The 23,030-nt window shown below is 57.6% G+C and overlaps 1 protein-coding gene across 4 annotated transcripts; it reads right to left on the reverse strand.

Moving 5' to 3' along the window:
* Positions 1-908: 908 nt before the first annotated feature.
* CLUH (clustered mitochondria homolog) lies at positions 909-21,792 on the reverse strand. Of its 4 annotated transcripts, none has more exons than XM_059148473.1 (26): positions 21,580-21,792; positions 14,555-14,757; positions 14,230-14,401; positions 12,264-12,407; positions 11,958-12,082; positions 11,696-11,850; positions 11,490-11,615; positions 11,018-11,165; positions 10,719-10,811; positions 9,095-9,789; positions 8,063-8,286; positions 7,810-7,911; positions 7,575-7,675; positions 6,577-6,729; positions 6,405-6,467; positions 6,076-6,320; positions 5,762-5,846; positions 5,437-5,590; positions 5,217-5,356; positions 4,356-4,436; positions 4,156-4,281; positions 3,945-4,066; positions 3,558-3,651; positions 3,322-3,456; positions 3,176-3,249; positions 909-2,455 (listed from the first exon to the last, which is right to left on the reverse strand). In XM_059148473.1, the coding sequence occupies exons 1-26, from the start codon at positions 21,677-21,679 to the stop codon at positions 2,269-2,271; spliced, it is 4,047 nt and encodes a 1,348-aa protein (XP_059004456.1). In that variant the 5' UTR covers positions 21,680-21,792; the 3' UTR covers positions 909-2,268. The 4 variants fall into 4 exon arrangements, with proteins under 4 accessions (XP_059004456.1, XP_059004455.1, XP_059004454.1 ...); XM_059148472.1 differs by having other exon boundaries at positions 7,810-7,914; XM_059148471.1 differs by lacking the exon at positions 21,580-21,792 and adding an exon at positions 17,433-17,558.
* Positions 21,793-23,030: the final 1,238 nt, after the last annotated feature.

The raw sequence follows: 23,030 nt of genomic DNA on the forward strand, positions 1-23,030 counted from the left end.
AGGTCATGATCCCAGAGTCCTGGGATAGAGCCCCACACTGGGATCTGTGCTTAGTGGGGAGTCTGCTTCTCCCTCCCCTGCTTGTACTCTAACAAATGAGTAAAATATTTAAAAGAGAAAACTTCCAAGGTCAAGAACATCTTTCCAGTAGGCTCAGAAAAAGTAAGAAATATCTGTGTTGGAGTGTTCTTTTTTTCTTTTCAGAGAATTTGCTAAGGACACAAAAAAACCTCTCCAAGTACTCAAAAAGGTATTCAAGTATGCATATTGCTGAGACCTACCTGCTCAAGATGCCCAAGTAGTAGCTGCCAGTTTAGAGACAGACCCCCACAGGCACCCTCCCACCACTTCACAGGCCCTGCCCCTCAAGCTCACCTAGGTCATTACCCCTTCCCCTATCTCACTAGATCTCCGTAAGAGCCAAGTCACCCAAAATTTACCCTAGGAACAGCAAACTTGACAGCCCGCCATTCCAGCACTCCTGGTCTTCTGGGGGTTGCTGCCCAGTTCTCCTGACTCAAAGGGACAAAGGCAGATGACCCAAATCAGGGTGCCAGCAAGCCCAGAACCTGAGCCCCCACCCCTCAGAACCCCTCACTCCAACTGATCTTCATTCAAACCTATACCACATGAAGCTCTATTAAGGAGTCTCAGTCTCCCTTCTGTGACCAACAGGTGACCTTTATCTGTTGTGTTCTTCTCATGGGTCTAGTGACTGGCAGTCCAGTAAACCCTAGCTGGGTGCCTGTGACACTACCCCCTTAAAATACATTTTAGGGGTAACCTTTAATTTGACCTAATTTACACACATTTATTTGCTTTATAAACTCTTTCACCAGTAGTATTTTTGGCAATAGCCCTCCCAGTTGAATGAGACTGGTACAGAACACACAGGAGAATCCAGGGCAGCAGGTTTCAAAAACTCACTTTATTCCAATGTGAAATGAAGACGTGATGGTTTAAAAACAAGAAAAAGTTCTTGCTCAGCGGTGGGGAGGCTTCGCTTGCTAGCTCACACCCACTGCCTTTGAAACAAGGTATATGGACAGACCATATCCAGAAGCAGCTCCCCACAAAGCCTCCAGGCAGAGGCCGCAGCCCGGGAACAGCTCCCTCAAGCTCCCCAGGGTGGCCATCTCCCCTGGACCCATCAGGGCTCCAACAGCAGGCACAGAGAAGCGGCACAGGTGGGCAGGAGAGGGAGTAGCTAGGGCTCGAGGGACCCACCACCTTCCACGGTCACCCCCCACCACGACCCCGAGCTCCTCTCCTCTCTGTAGGAGGTGCTTGTGTGACAAGGACCAGGTAGGGAGCTGGGCTCTACCAACAAGTGGCAATCACTCCTGTATCTAGTCAATTCTCCGTCAGGATCCACAACTCAGCCCTGATTCCCTCCTAGTCCTCCCACGCCTACCCCAGCCCCACTGCGCGTCAGACCGCTCAGGTTAAAAGGGGGAGGATACATTCAGACTGTAGCCCCTAGGGTTAGCCCCAACTGGGACACAGGGAGTGGGGAGGCACTGCCTCCTGCTGGGGCCCAAGGGCGGACAGGCCAGGGCTGGGAACAGGGTGTCTGTCTAGGGAACCATCACTGCCCACCCTTCCCCGAGTCTGAGCACAGCAAGGCCAGGCCCAGTCACAACTAGGAAAGCCCCTGCTCTCACCTTGCCATGAAACTAAAGTGCACCCCCACCCTCCAGCCCTGTCAGAGCTCTGAGTCCCCATCCTAGACCACAGGAAAGCTCCCCTCTATTTGGCTTCAAACCTGGACTTTAAGCCAAGTCAGGCCCAGGGGCAGTGGCAGCAAAAGCAGCAGCCATAATGTCAAACATACAAATGACCTGAGAAATCTCATCTTCACGTCACCCACTCGAAACCAACGTGGGGCTATGTACAAGTTAGGAAGGACGGATCGAGACACTCACGGGCATGGACACACTCGCACACACCTGCTTGAGGATGGGGGGCCCCCAGGGGGCACCTGCCCCCCAACTGGGAACTGATGCCCACACACTCCATTCATGTGTCTTCAATGAGGCCTCTGGATCGTATATTCATTGAACCAGTGCAAAAACACCTCTGGGGTGGGGGGGCAGGAAAGCCAGGCCAGGGTCCCAGGAGGATGCTTGGGGTTGGGGTTGGGGTTGGAAACACGGAGGAAGAGGGACTCGTTTCCTCTCCCGACCTGTAGGGCATGCCCCCTTCTCCTGGAGTCTAGATCACTGGGTAACGGGGCAGCTGACTGAGAGTCCGTCTGTCTGTCCCTTTCTACCCCTGCAAGCTCGGGGAAGAAGGGTCCTTGGTAGCCTGGGGCTGAGAGGCTGAATCCTCCGGGGCCCCTGCTGGCTCAGGCTCGGTGACCATGGGTTCCTCAGCCTTTTCCCTGTTTCTGCTGGCCTCCTGGAGCTGCTGCCGCCGCGCCACCTCAGCTTTCAGATTCTCCAAGTCTTTTTGGCTGAGTAAAAGGACAGGGATAAAGGGCAGGTGTCAGAGCATGCCTGGACCCTTACTGGTCCTGCTTAAACCTAAGCCCGGCACAAAGTCAGTCTCCTTTCTTTGGCAAAACACGTGTAGAACAAGCACTTCTCTCCGCAAAGTTGGAAGGCTTCTAAGTGCTAAAACAATTACGCGCTCCAGCTGCTGGCCACCGCCTCCCGTGAAGGCCTGGCTCCTGCTCAGCTTTCACCTCCAGCTCAAACACGTGGCCCCTCGGGTCCTCTCCCACAGCAGCCGGCACACAGAGCACGAGACGGGCAGGGGCAGGCACACAGCAGGTAGGCCGTGGTGCCGAAGGCCTGGCTGACACACCTCGGCCCCCAGTGGCGGGCAGGGCTGTCTGGCCTTCGGGGCTCAGCGGAGCCCGGGGGTCTGGCCGTGGGGCATGAGCCCACAAAGGCAGGAGGCCACTCTTTGTGCACGCTCAAGGGGAGATTGCTGACACACAGCAAGTGTGGGGGGGAAATACAGCTCTGTCCCTGCTCTGCTACGACTGTTGCAAATAAAAAAATGGGAAAACAGGAAAAAAAAATCCATGTGTTCCCTCAACTAGGCAGAATGTTCCCTGAACAATCCACCACAGGCTATCCTTCTCAGATTCGAACCATGACAGTGGATGATTTATTTGGAAAAGCGCAACACGAAAGCCAGCTTCCCCGCAGGAGCGCGCGGGACTCACCTGAGAGGAATGAAGAGGATGCCGTTGATGACGTTGAGCTGTTCCAGGACGCTGGCCATGCTGGGGGCTGTGAACTGCGGGGCGGCAGGGAAGATGAGCCCCGAGTGGCGCGGGGGGTCGGGGGGCGGGCACGAGGGGACACCCACCTTGAGGGGCGGGATGTTGGCGCTGGAGCCATTGCGGTAGATCTCGTTCATGGTGCGCTGCAGGGCCACGGCCTGCTGGGTCAGGCACTTGAGGTACTCGGAGCTCTCCTTGGTCTTCTCGTGGTCCTCGCCCAGCTATGGGGCAGACAGATAGGCAGGAGGCCGTCAGCGAGCCCACAGCCACCCCACACGGCCCCCGTCCCCCCGCTGCCACCTCAGCCCCCACTGCAGCCCACCTGGGTCTTGTAGATGGTGTAGCCTTCCTTCTCGTGCTGCAGGGCTGACCGGAACTCGGCTTTGCTCTCGTAGACCCGGGCGACCAGGTGGTGGCTGCAAGGACGCGGGCACAGCACAGAAGGGACACGAGTGGGCGGGGGCGTGGCGGGCGCACATGGACTCGGCTAGATTCCGCTCTGGAATCCCCCCCAAGGGGAGCAAGCTGGCCCAGGGCTTGGGGGAGAGACCAGGCTGAGATAAAATTTCCTTAGGAGCCAGCCGGAAGACAGGACGCTGGCTCCCGTCCACCCTCCCTCTGAGTGCCCCCCAACCGGGACCTCGTCACTGTGGCCCTAGGCACATACCAACTACCCTCCCGCTCTGCCCCTAACCCAGCACAGCCTCACCTGAGGGCCACCTTGAGGGACTTGGGCCCGTGGTACTTGGTGCTGACAGCCAGTGCATTCTCCAGGAAGCGCAGCGACAAGTCATACTCCATTACTCCGTGCAGCACCAGCCCGATGTTGTTCTGAGGGCAGTGGGAGGGCCCAGCTCAGTCCCGCTGCCCCAGGACTGAGGCTCGTGCCTACCTGGCCTCCCACCCCCACCGGCACTCACATCCAGCAGCGCCATCTCAGGGTGATCCTCCCCGAACACAAGCAGGGTGAGGTAGCGGGCACGGTACAGCAGGCTCAGGGCCGTGGACAGCTGGCTGCTGGCAAAGCAGTACAGGGCCAAGTGCATCTGTGGGGGCAGCCGTGTCAGGCCCAGGGCTCACGGATGCCCCCCAACCCCAACCGCCCCCACCAGCTGCTCACATATTCCTGGATGGTGTTGGGGTGCTCAATGCCCATCACACGCTCGCTCATCAGCACAGCCTTCTGTTGGTTACTCAGGGCCTGGGAGAAGTGGGGAATTGTCATCCCAGGGTGGGGAGCTCCCCACATCAAGTCTGCCTGGCCCCTGGGTGGCTCAGCCTCCTCAGCAGAGAGGTGTTCAAAACTCAGTTCTGAGCACAGGAGGTCATGCCCCACTTTGAGGCCTTTTAAAATAGCTTGTTCTGAGCCTTTTGCCCCTTAACAAGATCTGTGCAAACATCTATACCAATCAAAAATGAGGCTAAAGATAAAGCAGTAATAAAAAGAGGCACACACAAACAACAGACAGACTCTAGGGTTGAGGCGTGGAGGCCTATAGGGCACCTGCCCCAGGAAGCAGCCTCTTGAAGCCCTGGGCCAACAAGGCAGGTGAAGCCCAGCAGGCCCAGGAACGCTTAGAGACACCCCACGCAGCTCTCACAAAGTCCCAGGCCCTGTGACCAAGAAGCCATCCTTCCCACTCTCCTTAGGAAGGGAGGCCCCGTCATCACCCCCAACTCCGTCCACAAGCATGGCGGCTCTCCCGACAACCTAACTATGGAGCTGCAGAGCAGGGGAAGCAAGCCCAGGCCAAATACGTCATTCCCCAGGGTTCCCTGGTCTCTGCTCCTCCCGGAGGGGCTCCCAAGGAGAGCAGCACCCTTGGCCTCACAGATTGGGCACAGTTCCCCAGGCCTGGACCTCTGCTTCCTGCAAAATGGGGTGAGAACATAGCCCCGGCTCCCTCGCTCGCCAGCCCCCAGTGCCAGTCTAGGCTCCAAGGCCTCCGCTGACACAGCCCAGAGGGTGCTCCAGGCCCACCTCGGCGTAGTCGCCCATAATGTAGTGGAGACGAGCAAGGAGGCGCAAGCAGGCACAGATCTCCACGTGCATGGCTCCGTACACGTTGTTAAACAGGTTCAGGGCCTCATTGATGAGCTCACAGCCCTCCTTCAGGAAGCCTGCAGGGCACCCCCAAGGGTGGCAAGGTCAGGGCCGGGCCAGGGGACCCCCCTCCCCCCAGCCACACCTGGTCACGCACCCTGCTGTACTTTGGCCTGCCCACTCTGGAAGAAGTGGAAGGCGTCCGAGGCCTTTGGGTTGACATGCTTGACCACGGGGAAGATATTGAGCACGTCCTCCTCGGTGAATGCGGGTTTGTGGCGGCTGTCAAAGCTGTACTCCTTCAGCAGGATCTGGGGGACACAGCCCAACACCCATGGGTGGCCTCAACCCCATGCTCACGTGGCCAGCACCTCCCAACCTACCACCCCAGGTCTCCAGAAAACCACATCCCCCCCCCCCGATGGTCCTGTAGATGCTATAGGAGGGAGGGAGGGCAGGGGCGGGGCCCTGAGCCACCCCACCTGGATTCCGGTTTTCAGGGAGATTTCCCGCAGCAGCGTGATCTTCTGCAGGCCATAGGTCTCCACAGCCTGGTCCACGGTCTCGCTGAGGGAGAGGCGGTATGTGGGCCCATGCAGCCCAGCCCCTCTTAGCCCCCTCTTCCACTGCTGCCTCCCCACCTGAGTACCAAGTACTCACCAGCCAGGACCCACACCAACAACCCTCATCCCCACTCCCTGAGCAGGCAGCCCTCCACTGCTCCCTTCCTCCTCTCCCAGTTCACACCCTGCAACCACAAACTGAGGCCCCGCCCCCACCCACGCTGCTCACTCACCACTCAAGGCTGAAGTCAAAGTAGTTCTTGGCCTCCTGGCAGATATTCTTCCAGAGCTCCTGGGGTGTCATGACAGCCCAGGCCGTGTTATCTGCTGCCCCTGGAGGCCGGTTTCTCCTCCTCCTGTTCCTCTTCTTGGAGATGAGCTCGTCAGCAGGCAGATGGGCCACAGGGTTGGGGTAGGAGCTCAGGAAGCAGTTGAGAAAGTGGCTGATGGCAGCCGAGAGGCCCGAGAGCTCCACTCCCTGCAAGGGAATTTGGGACTCAAGTCATATGGGCCCCTCCACCACCCTGCCCCACCGTGGTGGGGGTAAGGGTACTGGCATTACCTGTAAGTACGTCTTGAAGATGTGCTTGGCGGAGCGGGTAATGAGCTCTCCGATGCCGATTTTCTGCAAGGGTTCAGAGAAGGGAGTCTGGGTCCGGCCCAGACCTCCACCCAGCCCCGAAGCGCGCCCCCCTTCCCCCATGGCACAGCCCAGCAGCCCGGGCATCACTCACATAGATGTGGTCCAGCTGCTCTCGGGCCGGGCTCCGCACAACCAGGTCGAGCACCTTGCCCAGGTAGCGCATGTTAATGCCCCGCTGGCGCATCACCTCAGCTAGCGTGGCCCCGTCCATGGGCAGCACTGCGTGCTCGATGCAGTCCTTCACCTGCAGGCAGCAGCATGTCAGGCTCCCCCACAGCCTGGGCCCTCCACCTAAGCCCGCCCCGGGGTCTTCCTGGCAGGGGAGCTCATGCTATCCTGAGGTCCTGAGAGAAGGAGGAGACTGAGACTTGAGCTCACAGTTGGGAAGAGTGAAGAAGACAAATCAGCAGTCAAGACATGAGAAATGTGTCCCCCAGTCTTCTGCACAAGCAACAGGAAAATGGGAGACAGCAGTCACCCTGTGACAACCAGGCCCACCCAAGAGGGAAGCAGGGATGAGAGAGCCCCACTGACAGAGCCCAAAAAAATGAGGGCTCCCCTCTGGGCACACAGGACAGAGCAGAGGTGACCATTTGGGGTCCCCAGCACTGCCAAGTCTTGGAACTTTGTGCCAAGCCTCAGAGAGATCAGGCAGGGGGCCAGGGCACGGAACACTTGGCTCAAAGATCTGAGAGATCTTATTAGGAAACAAGTGCCCCATCATCCAAAGAGCCTACATACAAAGCGTGTTGAGGCTCAGAGGACAGGATCCTCCCCACCTTTTTTACAGGTGCCCGCTTGTCCTGTCACACATGGGCTCAGAGGACCAGACCCCCAGATGCCAGCTGCTCTGGAAGGCACAACAGAGCAGACTCGGTGCCTGATGCCTCCCTTGGCCTCTCTGGGTCAGTGGCCCCATCTCTATGATGGTGACAAATGCACTCTGCCCCGTCTGCCTCATAGACCAGCAGGTCTAAGGAAGTTACTCCTGGAAAGGTTCTACAAGTTTCCAGAAGTGGATGGATGAGGCACCAGGGCCTTTCACAGCAGGCCCCGTGCAGCCCCTCACACCAGTGGCACCTCCCTCACCAAGCCGGGGATCTGGCAGGACAGCAGGAAGGCAGCAGCGTCTTTCAGCAACTGCTTCTGGTCCCGAACTTCCTCCTGGCAGGACTCTGGGAAGCGAACCCCTGGGGGATGGAGAACAGAGGCCTGAGCCAGGCAGAAAGGAGGCAGGTGGGGGAGACAGAGAGCAACACCCACCAGCACCCAGGACCCCATGATGACCCCCACAGGATTCTGCCCAGCCTAATGCAGAGCTTGCCTGGTGAGAAGATGTCAGGATTGAAGCGAACGTCAAAGGCTGTGCTGCTAATGGAGCCAACTGCCTTGCAGGCGTTGCGGATCACCTCCCGGCTTCGAGGGTCTGCTGTGAAGACACGGCCGGCTGGGAGGCAGCGCCCCTCCCCCAGCGGTGGGAGGTGCCACGCGCCCCCGAGCCTCGCCCCAGATCCACACAGAGAAAACTGCCAAGACAGACGCAGGCTTGGCCTTCCCAACATCCACAGCGGCCCCACCTGTCCCGTCATCTGAGGCGATGGTCTCTGCCAGCTCCTTCACCTTGGCCAGGCCACTAGCGCCACCCCCTTCCTCCTCACTTCCAGCCTCAGGTCCGGGGGGATCTTCAGGCTTTGACTCCGAGGACAGGGAGTCCCCATTCTCCAGCGTGCTGGGGCTCTCCATCCTGCCGGCCTTCTGCTGCATGAGCTGTAGGGCAGCCAGCTTCATGAACAGGAGGTACCTAGGGCACAGCAGGGCAAGCAGAGCAAGACATGGGAGAGCAAGCCTCACTGGCCAGCAGCTTCCTGCTGGCTGCAGCGACCTGCGACATGCCCCAGACTCCTGGCCCGTATGTGCATGGGGTTGCACCGCACCCCAGCAACTCCAACCAGCCACCATAGGTCACTGCAAAAACTGAGCTCTTCCCAACCGGAAGGCGGCAGACAGAGTGTGAGTGGGGCAGGGGCCGGGGCTCTGTGCATGCCAGGCTTCAAGGGAGACAGCAACCTCGCTGGCATTTTGAGGAGACTGATTTGTGGTGTGGGACATTTGATGTGGCTGACTCCTAAGCACTGAATGCCAGCAGCGGTGACACCTCCTGACACTGGAACATTTAAAACACTTTAGCAGGGGTGGTTGAGTGGCCCAGTTGGTTAACCATCTGCCTTCGGCTCAGGTCATGATCCCGGGGTCCTGGGATGGAGCCCCGCATCCCCGCGTCGGGCTCCCCCCCCTCAGCCCCTCCTTACTACTGTGCTCTCAATCACTCTCTCTCAAATGAATAAATATAAAATCTTCAAAACAAAACATAACACTTCTAGCAGATTTCCCTATGCCCCCTTGGATTTAGAGCGCCACCTCCACGGGGAGCCCCTGCTCTGATTGTTGCTTCTCCACCAATATAAAGCTCCAGGATACCCTCGCTGCAGAGCCGGAGGTCACACGGGAGACACCAGGGGTGTAATGACAATGGCCAAAGCTTTTCCCAGCAAGGATAAGGCCCCAGCACTGCCTCCTGGCAGGGCGCCCTCCAAAGCCTGGGCCCTCACCTGTGCTCCACAAAGGCATCCACAAGCTCTTGGCGCAGGCAGCACAGCTTGTGCCGGTGGGCGCGGGGGAAGCCAGCACGGGTGCACTCCTCGGGCAGCCCCTCGCCCGGCACGGGCAGGAAGTTGAGGTCAGGGGGGAAAGTGCGCAGCAGGTCGAGGATGTAGTGGCGACCGTCATTGCCGATGATGCCCTTGCACTCCACAGAGGAGCAGAGCTCCACCTCCTCATCCCGGTCGTTGAGCACCCGGTGCCTCAGGATCTTGAGAGGCCGGCTGGTGCGTTCCAGCAGCTCCAGGTAGCGAGGGTGGGACATCACTGTCTTGCCAAAGTCAATGGAGCCGTAGATGACACTCTGCTCCTGGTCCCGCTCCAGGATGCCCGGGATGATGGACTGGGCCGTGACGCGGTAGCCACGGTAGTCTACCACCACCGTGCCCAGCGTGTACAGCCCCTCCACGTCCACTGCATTGTAAGTGCGCACCCCGTTCAGGTCATTGGTGGGTGCCACATATGCCGCCACGTCCCCACCGAAGTCCTTGTAGTGATCACGTACATCAAAGCCCAGGCTAAAGAAGATGTTGTTCCAGATGAACATCTGCATCTTGGTCTCCTCGCTGGGGTTGATGGCCATCACATTGCCATCAATGACCGCCATGGCGCCCCTCGTGGCCGCGGCTGTGAAGTCGCTGTGCACCTGGGAGGGGCCAAGACCAGGAGGGTGAGGCCCCACCCCCAAGAGCCGCAGGTTTCAGCCCACCTGGTCAAGCTTGCCCGGACGTGGGGGCAGGTGGACAGCCCTGGGGGTCATGGAGGTCTAACCTCGGCCTCCTCCCACTTGTAAAAGGGGAAAAAACCCTCTTCTGAGAAAAAGTAATTTATGCTCAGAGAGATGGCAGAGCTTAGGGACTCACAAGGAGGGGAAGGACAGGAGCAGGTCTCAGATCCACCCATTATGTGTCAGGTGAACTTGGCCAGGTCAACGCTCAGACCTGTGTCCCCTATCTATGTAACAGTAATCTTGGGGCGCCTGGGGGCTCAGTGGGTTAAAGCCTTTGCCTTTGGCTCAGGTCATGATCCCAGGGTCCTGGGATGGAGCCCCATATTGGGCTCTCTGCTCAGCAGGGAGCCTGTTTTCCCCTCTCTCTCTCTCTGCCTGCCTTTCTGCCTACTTGTGATCTCTGTCTGTCAAATAAATAAATAAAATCTTCGGGGGGAAAAAAAAAAAAAAAAAAAAAGCAAACAGTGATCTTTACAAGGTGTCCCAAAGATGACAGGAGGCAATGCCCGTAAAACACCAGACACGGCCCCTGGCAAAGTTTGTACTCAACACAGTGAGATCTCATGTTTACCATTATCATCTCTAGGGAGTAAAAGGTTCCAGCGGCAGAGCGGAGGGTGGGAAGCGGGAAGAAAACCTGTCACACAGCCCACAGTGGAGGAGGTCCCCCTACCCTCTGCTCAGTCCATGGACTCCAAGTCTCAAAGAGGTCACAGAACAGAGCTGAGACAGTCTGCCCGGAGAGGAGAAGTCAGCCAGTGCCCTGCAGGGTACCCTGACCAGCCCTCTTGGTGGGTGACAAGCTGGCCTGAGGCAGCCAGTCGGGCAGAGGGAGCTGTAGGCACCTTGAATATAGCTCTTTCTCGAAGCAGCCGCTCAGGCAGGTTCTTGCGGGGCAGTTCCCTCGTCGTCTGCAGTTCCTCGTTCCAGTCCCGGGTCTGCAAAGGGACCAGGGAGGGAGATGCCGACTCAGCCCAGGCCCCAAGACCTGCTCTGGATAGCCCCTTCCTCCACCTGCCTGTGGACAGTCTCAGAAGCTCCCGAGAGAACAAGACACAAGCAGAGGTGCACAGAACCCAGCCTGGCACCCACCCAGGGAGGGGGAGAGAGGGGCCCAGGGAGGGCGGGGCCAGGCTGCAGGCACCTGTCCAGGAATGTGCTCCTCATAGCCCAGCCTGGAGGTGTAGGCATCCTCTGCACGCACACAGTCCATGGCGTGCTCAGCCTGGGGGGCCGTCCAACTGTACACCTGGAATGGGGTGGCAATCCTCTCGAAGGGGTGGCGCTGGACCCTGCGGCACCAAGAGGGGGGAAGATGGGGAAGACGGCCAAGCTCAGAGCCCAGGCCCAGTGACCTTTTCTGAAGCTCCCCCCGCTCTCATGCCTCCTGGCCCAGAGATCCTGCCCCACCCCCAGTCTAGTGGAAGAAATAAATGAGGACCTCTTCTGGGACTGCTGTGTTGGGGTATCGCCGCTCCCTAAGGGAGGCTCTGGGGTTCCAGGGGCTGAGGGCGTAGGGCTTCTGAGGGCAGCCATGCTGAAGCTCAGGCCGGCAGGCTGGCCCTGCCCCTTCACGGGGGATGAGACAAGGGGCAGAGACCGGGCCAAGGCGCTACCTCTTCTTCTGCAGCACGGCGAAGTTTTTTTTGAAGGTCGGGCTGATCTGGTTGAGCAGCTCCACCAGGGAATGGCTGAGGAAGCGGGGGCTGGCAGGCTTAGGGTTGAAATGATATGCCGTAGACCTGTGGGAAGAGGATGGTCACTGCACAGGGCAACACAGAGAGGTGCCCGAAGCCCCATATGGGCTCACAAAGGGACTCACTGATTCAGGTAAAAACCCCTCGTGGACGCCGTGATGCTGACTTGCCGGTCCTCGGCTGTGATGACAAATAGGTACATGAGGTCCCCGTGCATCTTGCGGTTCCCAGGGGGTGGGTTCCAGCCGCTCATGGTGAGCACTTTCAGGCACTGAAGGGGCTGCAAGAATGGCCAGGCATGAGTGGGGGCCAGGCCTCTGGGTGCAGTGCTATCCCCCCAGTGCCCTGCCCAGGGCCTGCTCCCCAGCTCTGTTCCGGGAGTACTACCTTCCAGTCACGGTTCTGGGGCTGCAGGGGACACAAAGGCCGCTCCCGGCTCCCTGGAAGGATGTACTCAGGGGGCGTGCAGTCAATGGGGTCCATCTCCAAGCCCTTCTTCCGCTTCCCGCTGTCTGAGGGACCCGAGGCTGACGGTCAGCACAGGGCCACCCAGGGGCAAACTGGCCACAGCATGGATGCCTCCAGCCCTGCCCCCTTCTGGTGGCAAGGCCTGGCCCCCAACCCCTTCACTGACCCCTGGCCAATTTGCCCCTGGACCCTCTGCCCAACCCCCAGCCCCAATGCCTCCCGCACCTCCCAGGTCGCCGTCAGTAAAGACGCTCAGGAAGGACAAGGAGTTGCAGTCAACCCCGTTGAAGGCATCAGATGGGTCCAGGCTCTTGAGCAGGTCTCGGACGTGGCGCACGTGGATGCGGGCCTCACGGACTGTGTACGGCTCTGGTGGGAAGGTGAGGGGCAGCATGTAAGCAGGGCACATCCCCTGCTGCACCAACAACCCCAGCACAGAAGTCGGCCATGGGGCTACCATGATGGTCTTGATTTTCACATTTTTGGCCTCCACTTACAAATTCCACTATGAGCACATAAGCTGGAGTGCTGGACTCAACACCCCCTGCCTTTCTGTTAGGCAGAGATGCTTGTTTGCAAAGAATCTACTGCCAAAGGGCACAAAAAACATGCCTCCAAAGCACAAAGGCCTCAGGGAGCCCATAAAAATCTCCTGATCTTTCACAGGTGTCCCAGTTGGATAGGCCTAAGGAGCTGTGGGGCCCCTACACCACAGCCTCAGTGCTGCTCTCCTAGGGCAGCCCTTGCTTGGGGGTGACCTGAGGACTTCCCCGTAACTACAACACTGCTCCCTAATATATGCTTTGTGAATTTTAATGGGGGCTCTTTTTGGGGAGGAGACTTCATCATCAAGTAAGTTTGGGCACACTTGCATTACACTTTCCACATTTGCTTTTAACAAGCTCACACTGGCTGGAAACTCTAAGTTCCCTCTCCCCTGGGGACCCAAGGTCATGGGAACTTTTATCTTACAAGCAAACCAGCCTCACCACATCTGTCAACCGCTGTACATGGGGCCCAACTGCTCTATTTGAGAGCAGTGAAACCTTTAGTTTCCTTAAATTTAATCTTTCTTTCTTCTTTCAAATTCTAAACTGTAATCAATTTTTTTTTTAAGATTTTTATTTATTTATTTGAGAGAGAAAAAAAAAGCAGAGGAGGGGGCAGAAGGAGAAGCATGCTTCCGGCTGAGCAGGGAGCCTGATGTGGACTCGATCCCTGAGCTGAAGGCAGATGCTTAATGCACTGAGCCACCCAGGTGCTCCAAGATTTAACTTTTTTTTTTTTTTTTTAAGATTTTTTTTATTTAGGGGCACCTGGGTGGCTCAGTGGGTTAAGCCGCTGCCTTCGGCTCAGGTCATGATCTCAGGGTCCTGGGATCGAGTCCCGCATCGGGCTCTCTGCTCAGCAGGGAGCCTGCTTCCCTCTCTCTCTCTCTGCCTGCCTCTCCATCTACTTGTGATTTCTCTCTGTCAAATAAATAAATAAAAAATCTTTAAAAAAAAAAAAAAGATTTTTTTATTTATTTGGCAGACGAGATCACAAGTAGGCAGAGAGGCAGGCAGGCAGAGAGAGAGAGAGAAGCAGGCTCCCTGCTGAGCAGGGAGCCCAATGCAGGGCTGGATCCCAGGATGCTGAGATCATGACCTGAGCTGAAGGGAAAGGCTTAACCCACTGAGCCACCCAGGCGCCCCATTAACTTTTTCTCTCTATAGAATTTGGGCTAATTTCAAGCCCTTGGTACTGTTTGTTTTTTAAGACTTTATCTGACAGAGAGAGTGCACATGCATATGCACACGGAGCAGCAGGCAGAGGGAGAAGCAGATGCCCTACTGAGCAGAGAGCCTGACTTGGCGCTTGATCCCAGGACCCTGGGATCATGACCTGAGCCGACCTAAGCCAAAGACAGACGCTTAACCAACTGAGCCACCCAGGAAACCCAGCTGGCACTGTTTTTTCTTTTTTTAAAAAACCATGACTTTGATATTTAACCTACAATATTGGGAGGGTACACGTGTGCAGGCCTGGGGAGCAGATCCAGGCTCCAATCCTGCCTTCACAAGTTCAGTACTGTTCTGAGCCTCCACACACTCCTCTGTGACACTGAGATACCAGCCAGGGTGGGTGGAGTGCGACCTGGCCCCATCTTCATGTGCCCTCCCTTGGCAGGCTGCCCGACTTCTGGACAAACCTTCTACCACACGTAGCACCGAACCCTCCTGTAGGCCCTCAACGCTGCGCAGCTCTGAGAAATGGTCTAGCATGTTGCCGTCCAGGTGCAGTGAGAAGCAGGTGCGGTGGCATGTGTCTTCGCGGTCCATGAGTACCTGGTGGATCTCCTGTACCATCTCCTGAGGGGACACCTACCAAGGGAAAGGTCAAAAACACCCTGGTGAGAACATATTACTTTCCCTACAGTGTAAAACTAGGACAAGTGACAGCCAGGCATGGCATTCCAGCCTTGTCCTTCCTAACGGGCTTGTGCTCTGGTCCCCAGCCTCCTTCTTCCATCTCACCTGTAAGGAAAAGGGCTCAATCCCAGGTGCCAGGATCTTCACAGAAAAGCCTGTGTCCTGAATGACAATGACTTCCTGTCCAGTCGTCTCCTCTCCCGGCTCAGCCTCATCCAGACCATTTTCCCGGGGCAGCTCCGCAGCTCTTTCTTCCTTCTTTAGGCTCTCTGGACAGTCCCCATTCAGCAGCATGACGGACGGCAGCTCTGCAGGTAACAAGAAAAGGAGCTGAGACAAGCGGTGCCACCTGCCTACCCACCTGGGTGGACACGTGCGCCAAAGAATGGCATCTGCATCTCCTCTCGAGACTCAGCTCTACTGGAGACCTCACAGTCCCACTCACACTGGGCACACAACTTACCTCAACCCTGGCCACCTGGAGACCCCTGCTTTCTCCCCTCCACATCCTGGGCCCTCCCTTTCCATCCAGTCCTCAGTCTTCCAGTCTGGCTTTCATCCGAGCACACCATCCAAATCCCTCTCCCCAGAGTCACTCCAAGGGCCAAACCCAATTGTCTTCGCTGTGTGTAACTTTTCTGCAACACCCACCACTGCTCACCCTCTCCTCCCCTTCCCTATAGCCACAGATCCCTTGTTCCCTGTTCCTTGCTCTCTAGCTCCACCACCCCCAGCAGCCCAAGCTGAGGGTGTCCCAAGGTCCCAGCCTCTCCTGATCTTCCATGATTTCACTTCAAATGCCCTCCCACCATGCAGCTAACCTGCTCACCTAGGCCTTGCTCAAGCTTTTCAACATGTAGCCATCTCTTCGGCATTATCAGAGTCTTATCTTGTTCACATGGAATTCACCTTCCTCAGTAAGGTGGCCTCTGCTCTGTAAATGCCCCCTGACCCCCAGTCACCCAGCCTAATCTCCAATGGTCAAGGAACCCAGCCTCTGCAGCCACGGCCCTGGACAGGCCATTTTCCCTATTTCAAGAGCACCACTTGGAATCCACTGCTCACAGGATCCAAGTTTATTAGGCCAACACTCTGAGGCACCAGCCCAAAGTACATCTCAACTCCAGCCAGCTCTCCCCGTCAACATCTCAGATACACCCAAGTACTAGGAAGTCTGAGAACAAGCTCCACATCTTCCCTTCCACCTCTGTGCTCTTATGCAGCTCATGCTGCCCACTGCATCGGGCAAACTCCTACTCATCTGTCAAGGCCCAGGTGAAATAAACCCCCTTCTCTATTTATTTAGAGCACAAGTTGGGGACGGGGAGAGGGAGAGAGAGAATCTCAAGCAGATTCTATGCTCAGCACTCGGAGCCAGACACAGGGCTGGAATCTCATGACCCTGAGACCATGACCTGAGCCGATATCAAGACTGGGACGCTTAACCACCTGAGCCACCCAGGCTCCCCTAAATCCCCTTCTCTAAAGCCTGCCCAAATGGGCCTTGACAACAGAATCACTGCCTCCTCATTGCCCCCAGAGACATGGTGGCCACCCCCAGAGCACTGTTCTGTCATTCTGAGGGACACTGTTCACACTAGCAGCTGTATCTTCTTCCTTCTGTCTTTCCTGCACTCAACAGAAAAGTACCGAATTAATGAGTTAATTACTGCAAACGTGGAGTTAAAAGTCCCATAGTTGGGAACAGCACCCAGTTCACACGCTGTGGGGAAAGAGAAGAAAGCAGGTGACAAAACCTACCCTTTCTCCGTGCCCCAGGGAGCAAGGACTGCCTCACAATCATGCCAGGAAGACACAGGCCTGCCATTTGGCCCACGGGGATTTCTGCCTATGGTCTGCCCGGCAGCCAAACTGGCCCCTTGCTTGTCTGAGCTCAGCTCAGCTCAGCCAGCCCTGGTCCATACCCCACCTCCTCTTCCCTACTGGTATTTTCCCCAGACTTTTGTAAGCCTTACCCAGACCCACCAGAAACGTAGAGCCAGCAGCCTCAGAAAAGGAGATAAGCCCAGCACAGAAGAGCACACCAGGGGGGTGTGCGGAGAAGCAGCTCCCTCTTCCCTCTGTCCCTTCAGCTCAGTGATAAACAGGACCACTAGGAGCTAAGACATAGTTCCCTCCACCTCTCTCCAAATAAGGACGCCTGGCCCAGAAAAGTTCAGAGCCTTGTCCAAGGTCAAGAGCAGACCCTAGATTCCCCATTAAGAGCCATGCCGTCACACCGCCCTCAATCTTATCCACTATGGACCTCTAAGGACTGTTATCACGCCCATCTTGTCCCAGCACACCTCTCCAAACCTGAGGTGAACTCCTGAGAACAAAGACACTCGAGGACCTCTCTCTAATGAGCCCACAGCCCCAGCAGTGTGACCCCAAGCCCCTAAAGTGAGCAGCCACCCCAAAGGGAGAACTTGGCTGACTCTATGACCAAGCAGGCAGGAGGGTGGGGAGAAGGGCGGTGCTTGGTCAGCTTCCAACAGCAGCAAGAGGAATGGCAGATATGAGGCGGCACTTCCCTTAACTGGGTCCTTGAAAAAGGCTTTGCTGTTGGAAGAAGCCCCCTCCCCCCAATACGGTACAGCAGCGCAGAGGTCTAAGACCCCACAAGTGAGAAGTCAGAAACCAGACCCCAGACAGGTAGCCTGCACTCCCGGAGTCTGGGCCAGGAAGGATAGGAAGGAGGGCAGGGAAGACAAGGCAAGGGTAGCCACAGCTCCCACCCCTCTTCCCCAGGCAGGGGAGCCTGCCCAGAAGGTACCACAGCACCATGTTATGCCCCAGGGGGGTACCCAATCCACTATCAGATTTCAAAGGAATGTGACTGGTTCCCAGGGGCCTCCATGGCCCCAGAATGCTGGCTCTGCCTCTCTTCCTTCCTCTAAGGAACCCTGAAGATCTCCCTACCGCTAGATTAAGGCCAAGTGATCTCCCCACAAGAGGTTGGCTCCCCGCCCCCACAGCCCACCTGGTGCAGTTGGAGGCTGCCCTCTCCTGGACTCTGGAGTCTCAGAACCGCCACCGCAGCGAGGCAGACAGATCTCCGGCTCGGGCTCGGCACTGCCTGAGTCCCCTGTCCCGGCCTCTGCCACTACCCTCGCCCCCATACAGCTGGTCAGCCCAGGGCTGGAGCTCTGGCTGGCTTCGGGTTTCAGTGGGGCCAGGCCTGCTGGGGCAGCCCTGGGAAGGGCACACTCCCCCTGCCTCGCATCCTGCTCAAGGTCGGCCAGAAGGACGGCTCTGGGCCAGGAGGCCCCAGTGGCTCCAGGACCCCATGGGGAGCTGCTACCAGCGCTCAGGTCCACCTCCCTGTACCCACCAAGAGGGGGGTCACTACTGGTGAAGCCATGAGGGGGGCAGGAGAACCCAGCATTTGGGGTACCTGCATCCCTCGGGATCGAGGGCCCTGGGGACTGGCTGGCAGGGGCAGGGCCCAGTAAGGGGGTCCTCTCCTCAGCCCCAACCCCAGTGCCGGTGGGCAGGACGGCTTCAGCCAGCTGCCAGCAACAGCTGGCACAGACCCGGGCCCAAGCCATGAGACGGCTACCCCATCTACCCCCTCCACCAGTCGCAGACGCTGTGCCTGCCTCCTGGGTCAAGTAGCTGGCTGAGGCCTCTGGCTCCTGCTGCCCCCTGCAGGTGACCTGGCAGCTCTTTTTTTCCTGACAGTCACTGGTTCTGGTGGGAAGGGGGAAGGGCCCTCAGTCTCCCAGAGGACAAATGCACCCGGAGCCCCAGGCCTCCAGCTCCACCAAGAAGCTGGCAGGCTCTATCTTCCCTTCCCAGCAGCCCCTGCGCTGCCAGGAGAAAACCAAGTATCTCTCTGGGGGAAATCAGAGCTGGCAGCAAGAGGCCGAAGGCCGCTCGGCTGTGGAGAAGGAACATGCCCAGCCTCGCCAGGGCACCTTCCCAGGGCCTCTGACTTGTTGCCAGGGCCCAGCCAGCACTGCTCTGGCATCCATGCAAACCAGCGTGGGGGCAGGGAAACAGGCTCCCTCCGGGACCACTCCCCTCCAGTCCTGTCCCAGGCAGACCCTCAGCATCTCCACAGCCCCCACCAAGGGGGGGCTCCCGTCCACACATGCTGACCAGATGGTAAGAAGGGCCAGACCCAGGCAGAGCTCCTCTTATCCTGCCCTCTTCTCAAACACACTCAAACCCTCTGGAAAAGGGGGTGGGGCAGGCACCTGGCAATGACCTCTGAGTAGCAGCATTGACCATCTCCATTCTGGTTCCCAGAAAGCCTGTGCTCACGCTTGGCCCATCCCACAGCAAGTCCCTCAATCAGCTCAACTGGCCCATCTCACTTGAGGAAACTGAGGCCCCAGAGGCCAGTAAGCAAACTGCCCCAGGACCCAGAGGCAACGGGTGGCCAAGCCACGTCCAGAAAGAGCCAGGTCTATCAGGTGTCCAAATCCATGCCTTGGAGTGCCACTTCCCCAGGCTGCAGCACCCACCAGGTACATGGCATCTCTTCCTCCTCCAGGACTCAGGTTTCAGGCCAGTAGGCAGATCTGTCTCCAACCACAGCACCCTTCCCACCCTCTACAACCCTGGGCCAGCACCCCTTCTTCTCATATCCCAGGGGGCACCCCTAGGATCTGGGCTTTAGAGAAGGGGAAAAGGTGGTCCTCTGCAGAATGGGAAGGGGTTGCCCAAATTGCACACTGTACACACACACCCCTAATCTTCACTGGCTGGATCCGAATGAGGAGATAAAAGCGTACACCTGGACTGGGAGCACAGAGCCCCCATGGGCTGCAGAAAGGAGGAGTAAGAAAAGAAATTTAGAATATCCCAAGCGGCCTGTGTCTTCCCCAGCCTGGCATGGCCTCTCTCACTAAACTGTGCCAGGGCCAAGCCCTGCCCCAGTCAAGGCCTCAGCAGGTGGGGCTCCAGCAGGAAGTAAAGCCCCAAAAGACACATCACCCCTCCCAGGAACACAGGGCTTCAAAAGAAAAGGGTAGGGCTAGGCAGGCAGCCTATGGAAGACCCCCATGATATGGGCATCTGTCTCCTTCCTGTCCCCTCTGGCCAAAGACAGGTCTGCAAGGTCTGGAGATAGTCCTGTTATCTTCAAGCTGGTCTACTCAGACCTCCCCACACTTATAGCTTTAGGATTCTGTTAGAGAGCTCCCCTAAGCCCTCAAGCTCCTCCCCAGTCTACCAGGCCCCTTTTCTGCTCTGGGCCTCAACTCTAAGGAGCCCTCCCCTAGGCAGGAGGAACTTGACACACCACTGTGAACTTGAAAAACCTGCCTGTTCTCTTAACCCCTAAAAGCAGCTTTATTCCCAACAAGGTAACTGACCCTTGCCCCCAACCCCAAAAGGCCTGGATTACCTCCTCAAAGGGGCTGGAGAACCTTCCAGAGTTGAGTCCTAAGGATCAGGAGCCTAGACGAGAACCTACTCAGGGATCACCATTAAGGGCATGATCCTTCTTTGAATAGATTCAGGATAGCTGTAATTCCCAGAGACATAAGGGGCCAATGCCCCCCCCATCCCCACCCCAAGCACTACCATGCTCCCAGTTTCCCAAAAATGAACAGCTGTGCCCTTCCCCTGACCCAGGTTGCCCCAGACAGAGCCTCTCAGCACACAGCAGAGACAGGGCTTTACTCAAGCCCGCAGGGAAACCCTCCAACAGACTCTCCCTTCCTCAGTCCCCATGTTCTCAACATAAACCCAACCAACATGCCTGCCCTGGCTTCCTCTGGCACATGTAGGGGAAGCCTTGGCATGCTGGCCACAAGCTAGAAATCCAAATGCCCCCCGCAGCTACAATGCTGTGTGACCTTGGACAAGTCACTTTATCTCTTCAGGTCTCTTTGCTAGAAGGGAAATCCGCCAGACCCAACCTCCTCTTATCTAGCCTGCCCCACTGATTCAGAGCCCCATCAGGGTAAAAAGCCTGGCAGGCTGGAGTCATCAGCATCTGTTGTTCTGCCCAAACCCTGGCCTTATCTAGGCAATCAGCAAAGCTGCCACTGTACCTACCCCCAGCACAAGGTAACTGCTGTGACACAGTCAGAAAGCCTCCTAAATATTGTTCCCATCCTGACCCATCGAAGCTGGGAATGGAGATGAAGATGACAAGTCCAGGCTGAGAAGCACTGGGGGGAGTGGAAGACTGGGGTAGTTCTGCATCCCATCACTAACCAGAACAGAGAGGGACCACAGCCCAGGACTGGGGCCCTGAAGGATGATTTGGAGATGACAACCAAGGTGCTTGGAAAGGGCTTCCAGCCTTAAGGCTGGAATTTAAGACATGATGTAAGGAACAGAGAAAGTCCAGGAGAAACAGATGAAGCAGGCCCCACCAGAGAAAAGCTGCAGCCACTCCCAAAGCCAATGCCACACAGACCCCACGGGGGAGAGCTGGGAGCTCCACTCCACACGGATGACCTTTGCCTTAAAAACAGCAACCCTGAGCTGACCCACTTTTCGCAATAAGGCGGGTTAATGATCAAGTTCTGGCACAAACACCTACTCCTGCCAAGGAGTTTGGCTCTACCCCCACACGCAGGCAGACCCTCTAGGTCTGCAGATCAAGCCAACACCTAACATGAAAGAGATCAGAGCCTGAACACCTAGGGTTAAAGCACTGCCTCTGGGAATGAACCAGACTAGCCCCCTCACAATACACACCCACCCCCAGCTCGCACTCTTCTCCACAGACCATGACTGGGAAGTCTCAGGTTGAGCTTTACTCGCAGGGCTGCAGTCCTGTAGGCACGCAACGCTTCAGACCCTGACGGGAAGGGTGCCAGACTGAGCAAGTGTCAGCGACCCTAGCCTGGAGGGTTACCCATGCCCGCGCGCGCAGGGGGTGGGGCTACCGATTCTATCCGTCTGCGGCGGCGGCGCACCCCAAAACCGCGTGCGCGCGCACGTGTCCCCCCTACGGCTGTCTACCCGGGACCCCACGTGCGAAACCCAGGCCGCAGCCGGGGGCGACAGTGAAGGTGACCTTCAGGGCGGGGGCGGCCCGATAAGATGCAATCCGGCCCGGCGCGGAGGGAAGGCGGCGGTTCCTGCAAACACCGAACCCACCCGCCCACTCGGCCCGGTCCAGCCTCCCCGCCCTGCTGACCGCTGGCCCCGGCCCCGCTCACCGGCCGCGCCCGGTCGCCCCTTGCCACCGGCCTGCGAGCTGGGCTCCCGGGCGCCGTCGGCCGGGGCAGCCGCCGGCAACTCGTCCGTTTTGATGACCATGGCGGCGGGAGCGGGCGTCCTGCTCGGCTGTCCGCGCCGCCCGCCGCGCCACTAACCCAAGTGCCCTGCGCGCCGCGGCCGCTGCGGGAAGGACGGAGTCACCGGCCCACGTGGTGCGCGCTGTAACCTTTGACCCCACCGCCGCTCCCCTGCCCCGCCCTCGCGCCCGGCCCGGCCCACGGAAGCGCGCGAGGGACAAAACGCACCGTGCTCGTTGGCCGCCCACCAAAGGCGGTGACGTTCCCGAACGCCTTAAAGGGAACGCACTATGACTCCGAGTACAGAGAGGCTTCTGGTCCCCTTGAGGGGCGGGGCTGCGGAGAGACGTCCTTGCCGTTCTTAGACGTCCCGCGGGCGCCCTGACCTTGGGTGGAGACTCTTCTGGGACTGCCATTGCTCACCGTCCCCTCCCCCAATGGCCCTCTGTTTCCTATTGCAAATCTGCCAAATGACCACGCGGTCTCTAATCTGCGGTGTCAGTGTGACCCACGGCACCCTCCTCACAAGGCTTGAAAGGGTGGAGCTGGGGTGCGTCTAGCTTCTTGAGGAAGGGGTGCAGGTCAGTTAAAGGGGATGCCGTGTCAGAAATGGAGCCACCAAACTTTGCTGTGAGCTACAACGTGCTCCTCCCTACCAGCGGCCTCAACAGCCCCCACCAGATGAGTCCTTACTTCCAGGTTGGCACATTATTCCCATTTTTCAGTGAAGGAAGCTGAGACCAAGGTCACACAGCGAGAACAAGAGCTGAGTCAAGCTAAGTGCACAACCTGGACACTTCACAGTCGTTAGTTATTTTAGGAGTCTGGGTTTTGGTGGGGACTGAGAAGTGAGGTCAGAGAATGCTGCCCAGATGGCATTTTTGCCAGGTCTTGCCAGTGACCTGACATTCTCCAGGGAGGGAGGAGGGAGGCTTGGGAATCATTTAAGGCCTGTTCCTGACATTTGCCAGGATCTGATGGGAATTGGGAAGCTGGAACTGCACAGGTGGGCTGGGCCCTGGAGCCTTGTGAAAATTTTGAAGAAAAGCGGACTTTGTCCTGGAGTACAGGTACTGGGAAGAGCAACTAGTGAAAGTCTTGGCAGCATTTAAACCGGAGGAAGGGAGATGAGAAATGCTCTGGGAGCTGTGTGGGGGATAAAAGGATGCTGAACTAGATGAGGGGACAGAGGAGGGTGGACCATTGCACAAGAAGCCTGGAGATAAAAGAAAGACCTGACTACTGGGTGTGTAAGGCAGGCAGGCAGGCAGGCAGGATGGGGTATAAACCTAATACTTGATTAGATTGGAAATTTGCATCCTACAATCTCTGCCTGTCTCTCTCGTTGTAACTTGGAGCGAGGCACTTCTATT

This window comes from Mustela lutreola, chromosome 15 (assembly GCF_030435805.1).
Source record: "Mustela lutreola isolate mMusLut2 chromosome 15, mMusLut2.pri, whole genome shotgun sequence".
Lineage (NCBI taxonomy): Eukaryota > Metazoa > Chordata > Mammalia > Carnivora > Mustelidae > Mustela > Mustela lutreola.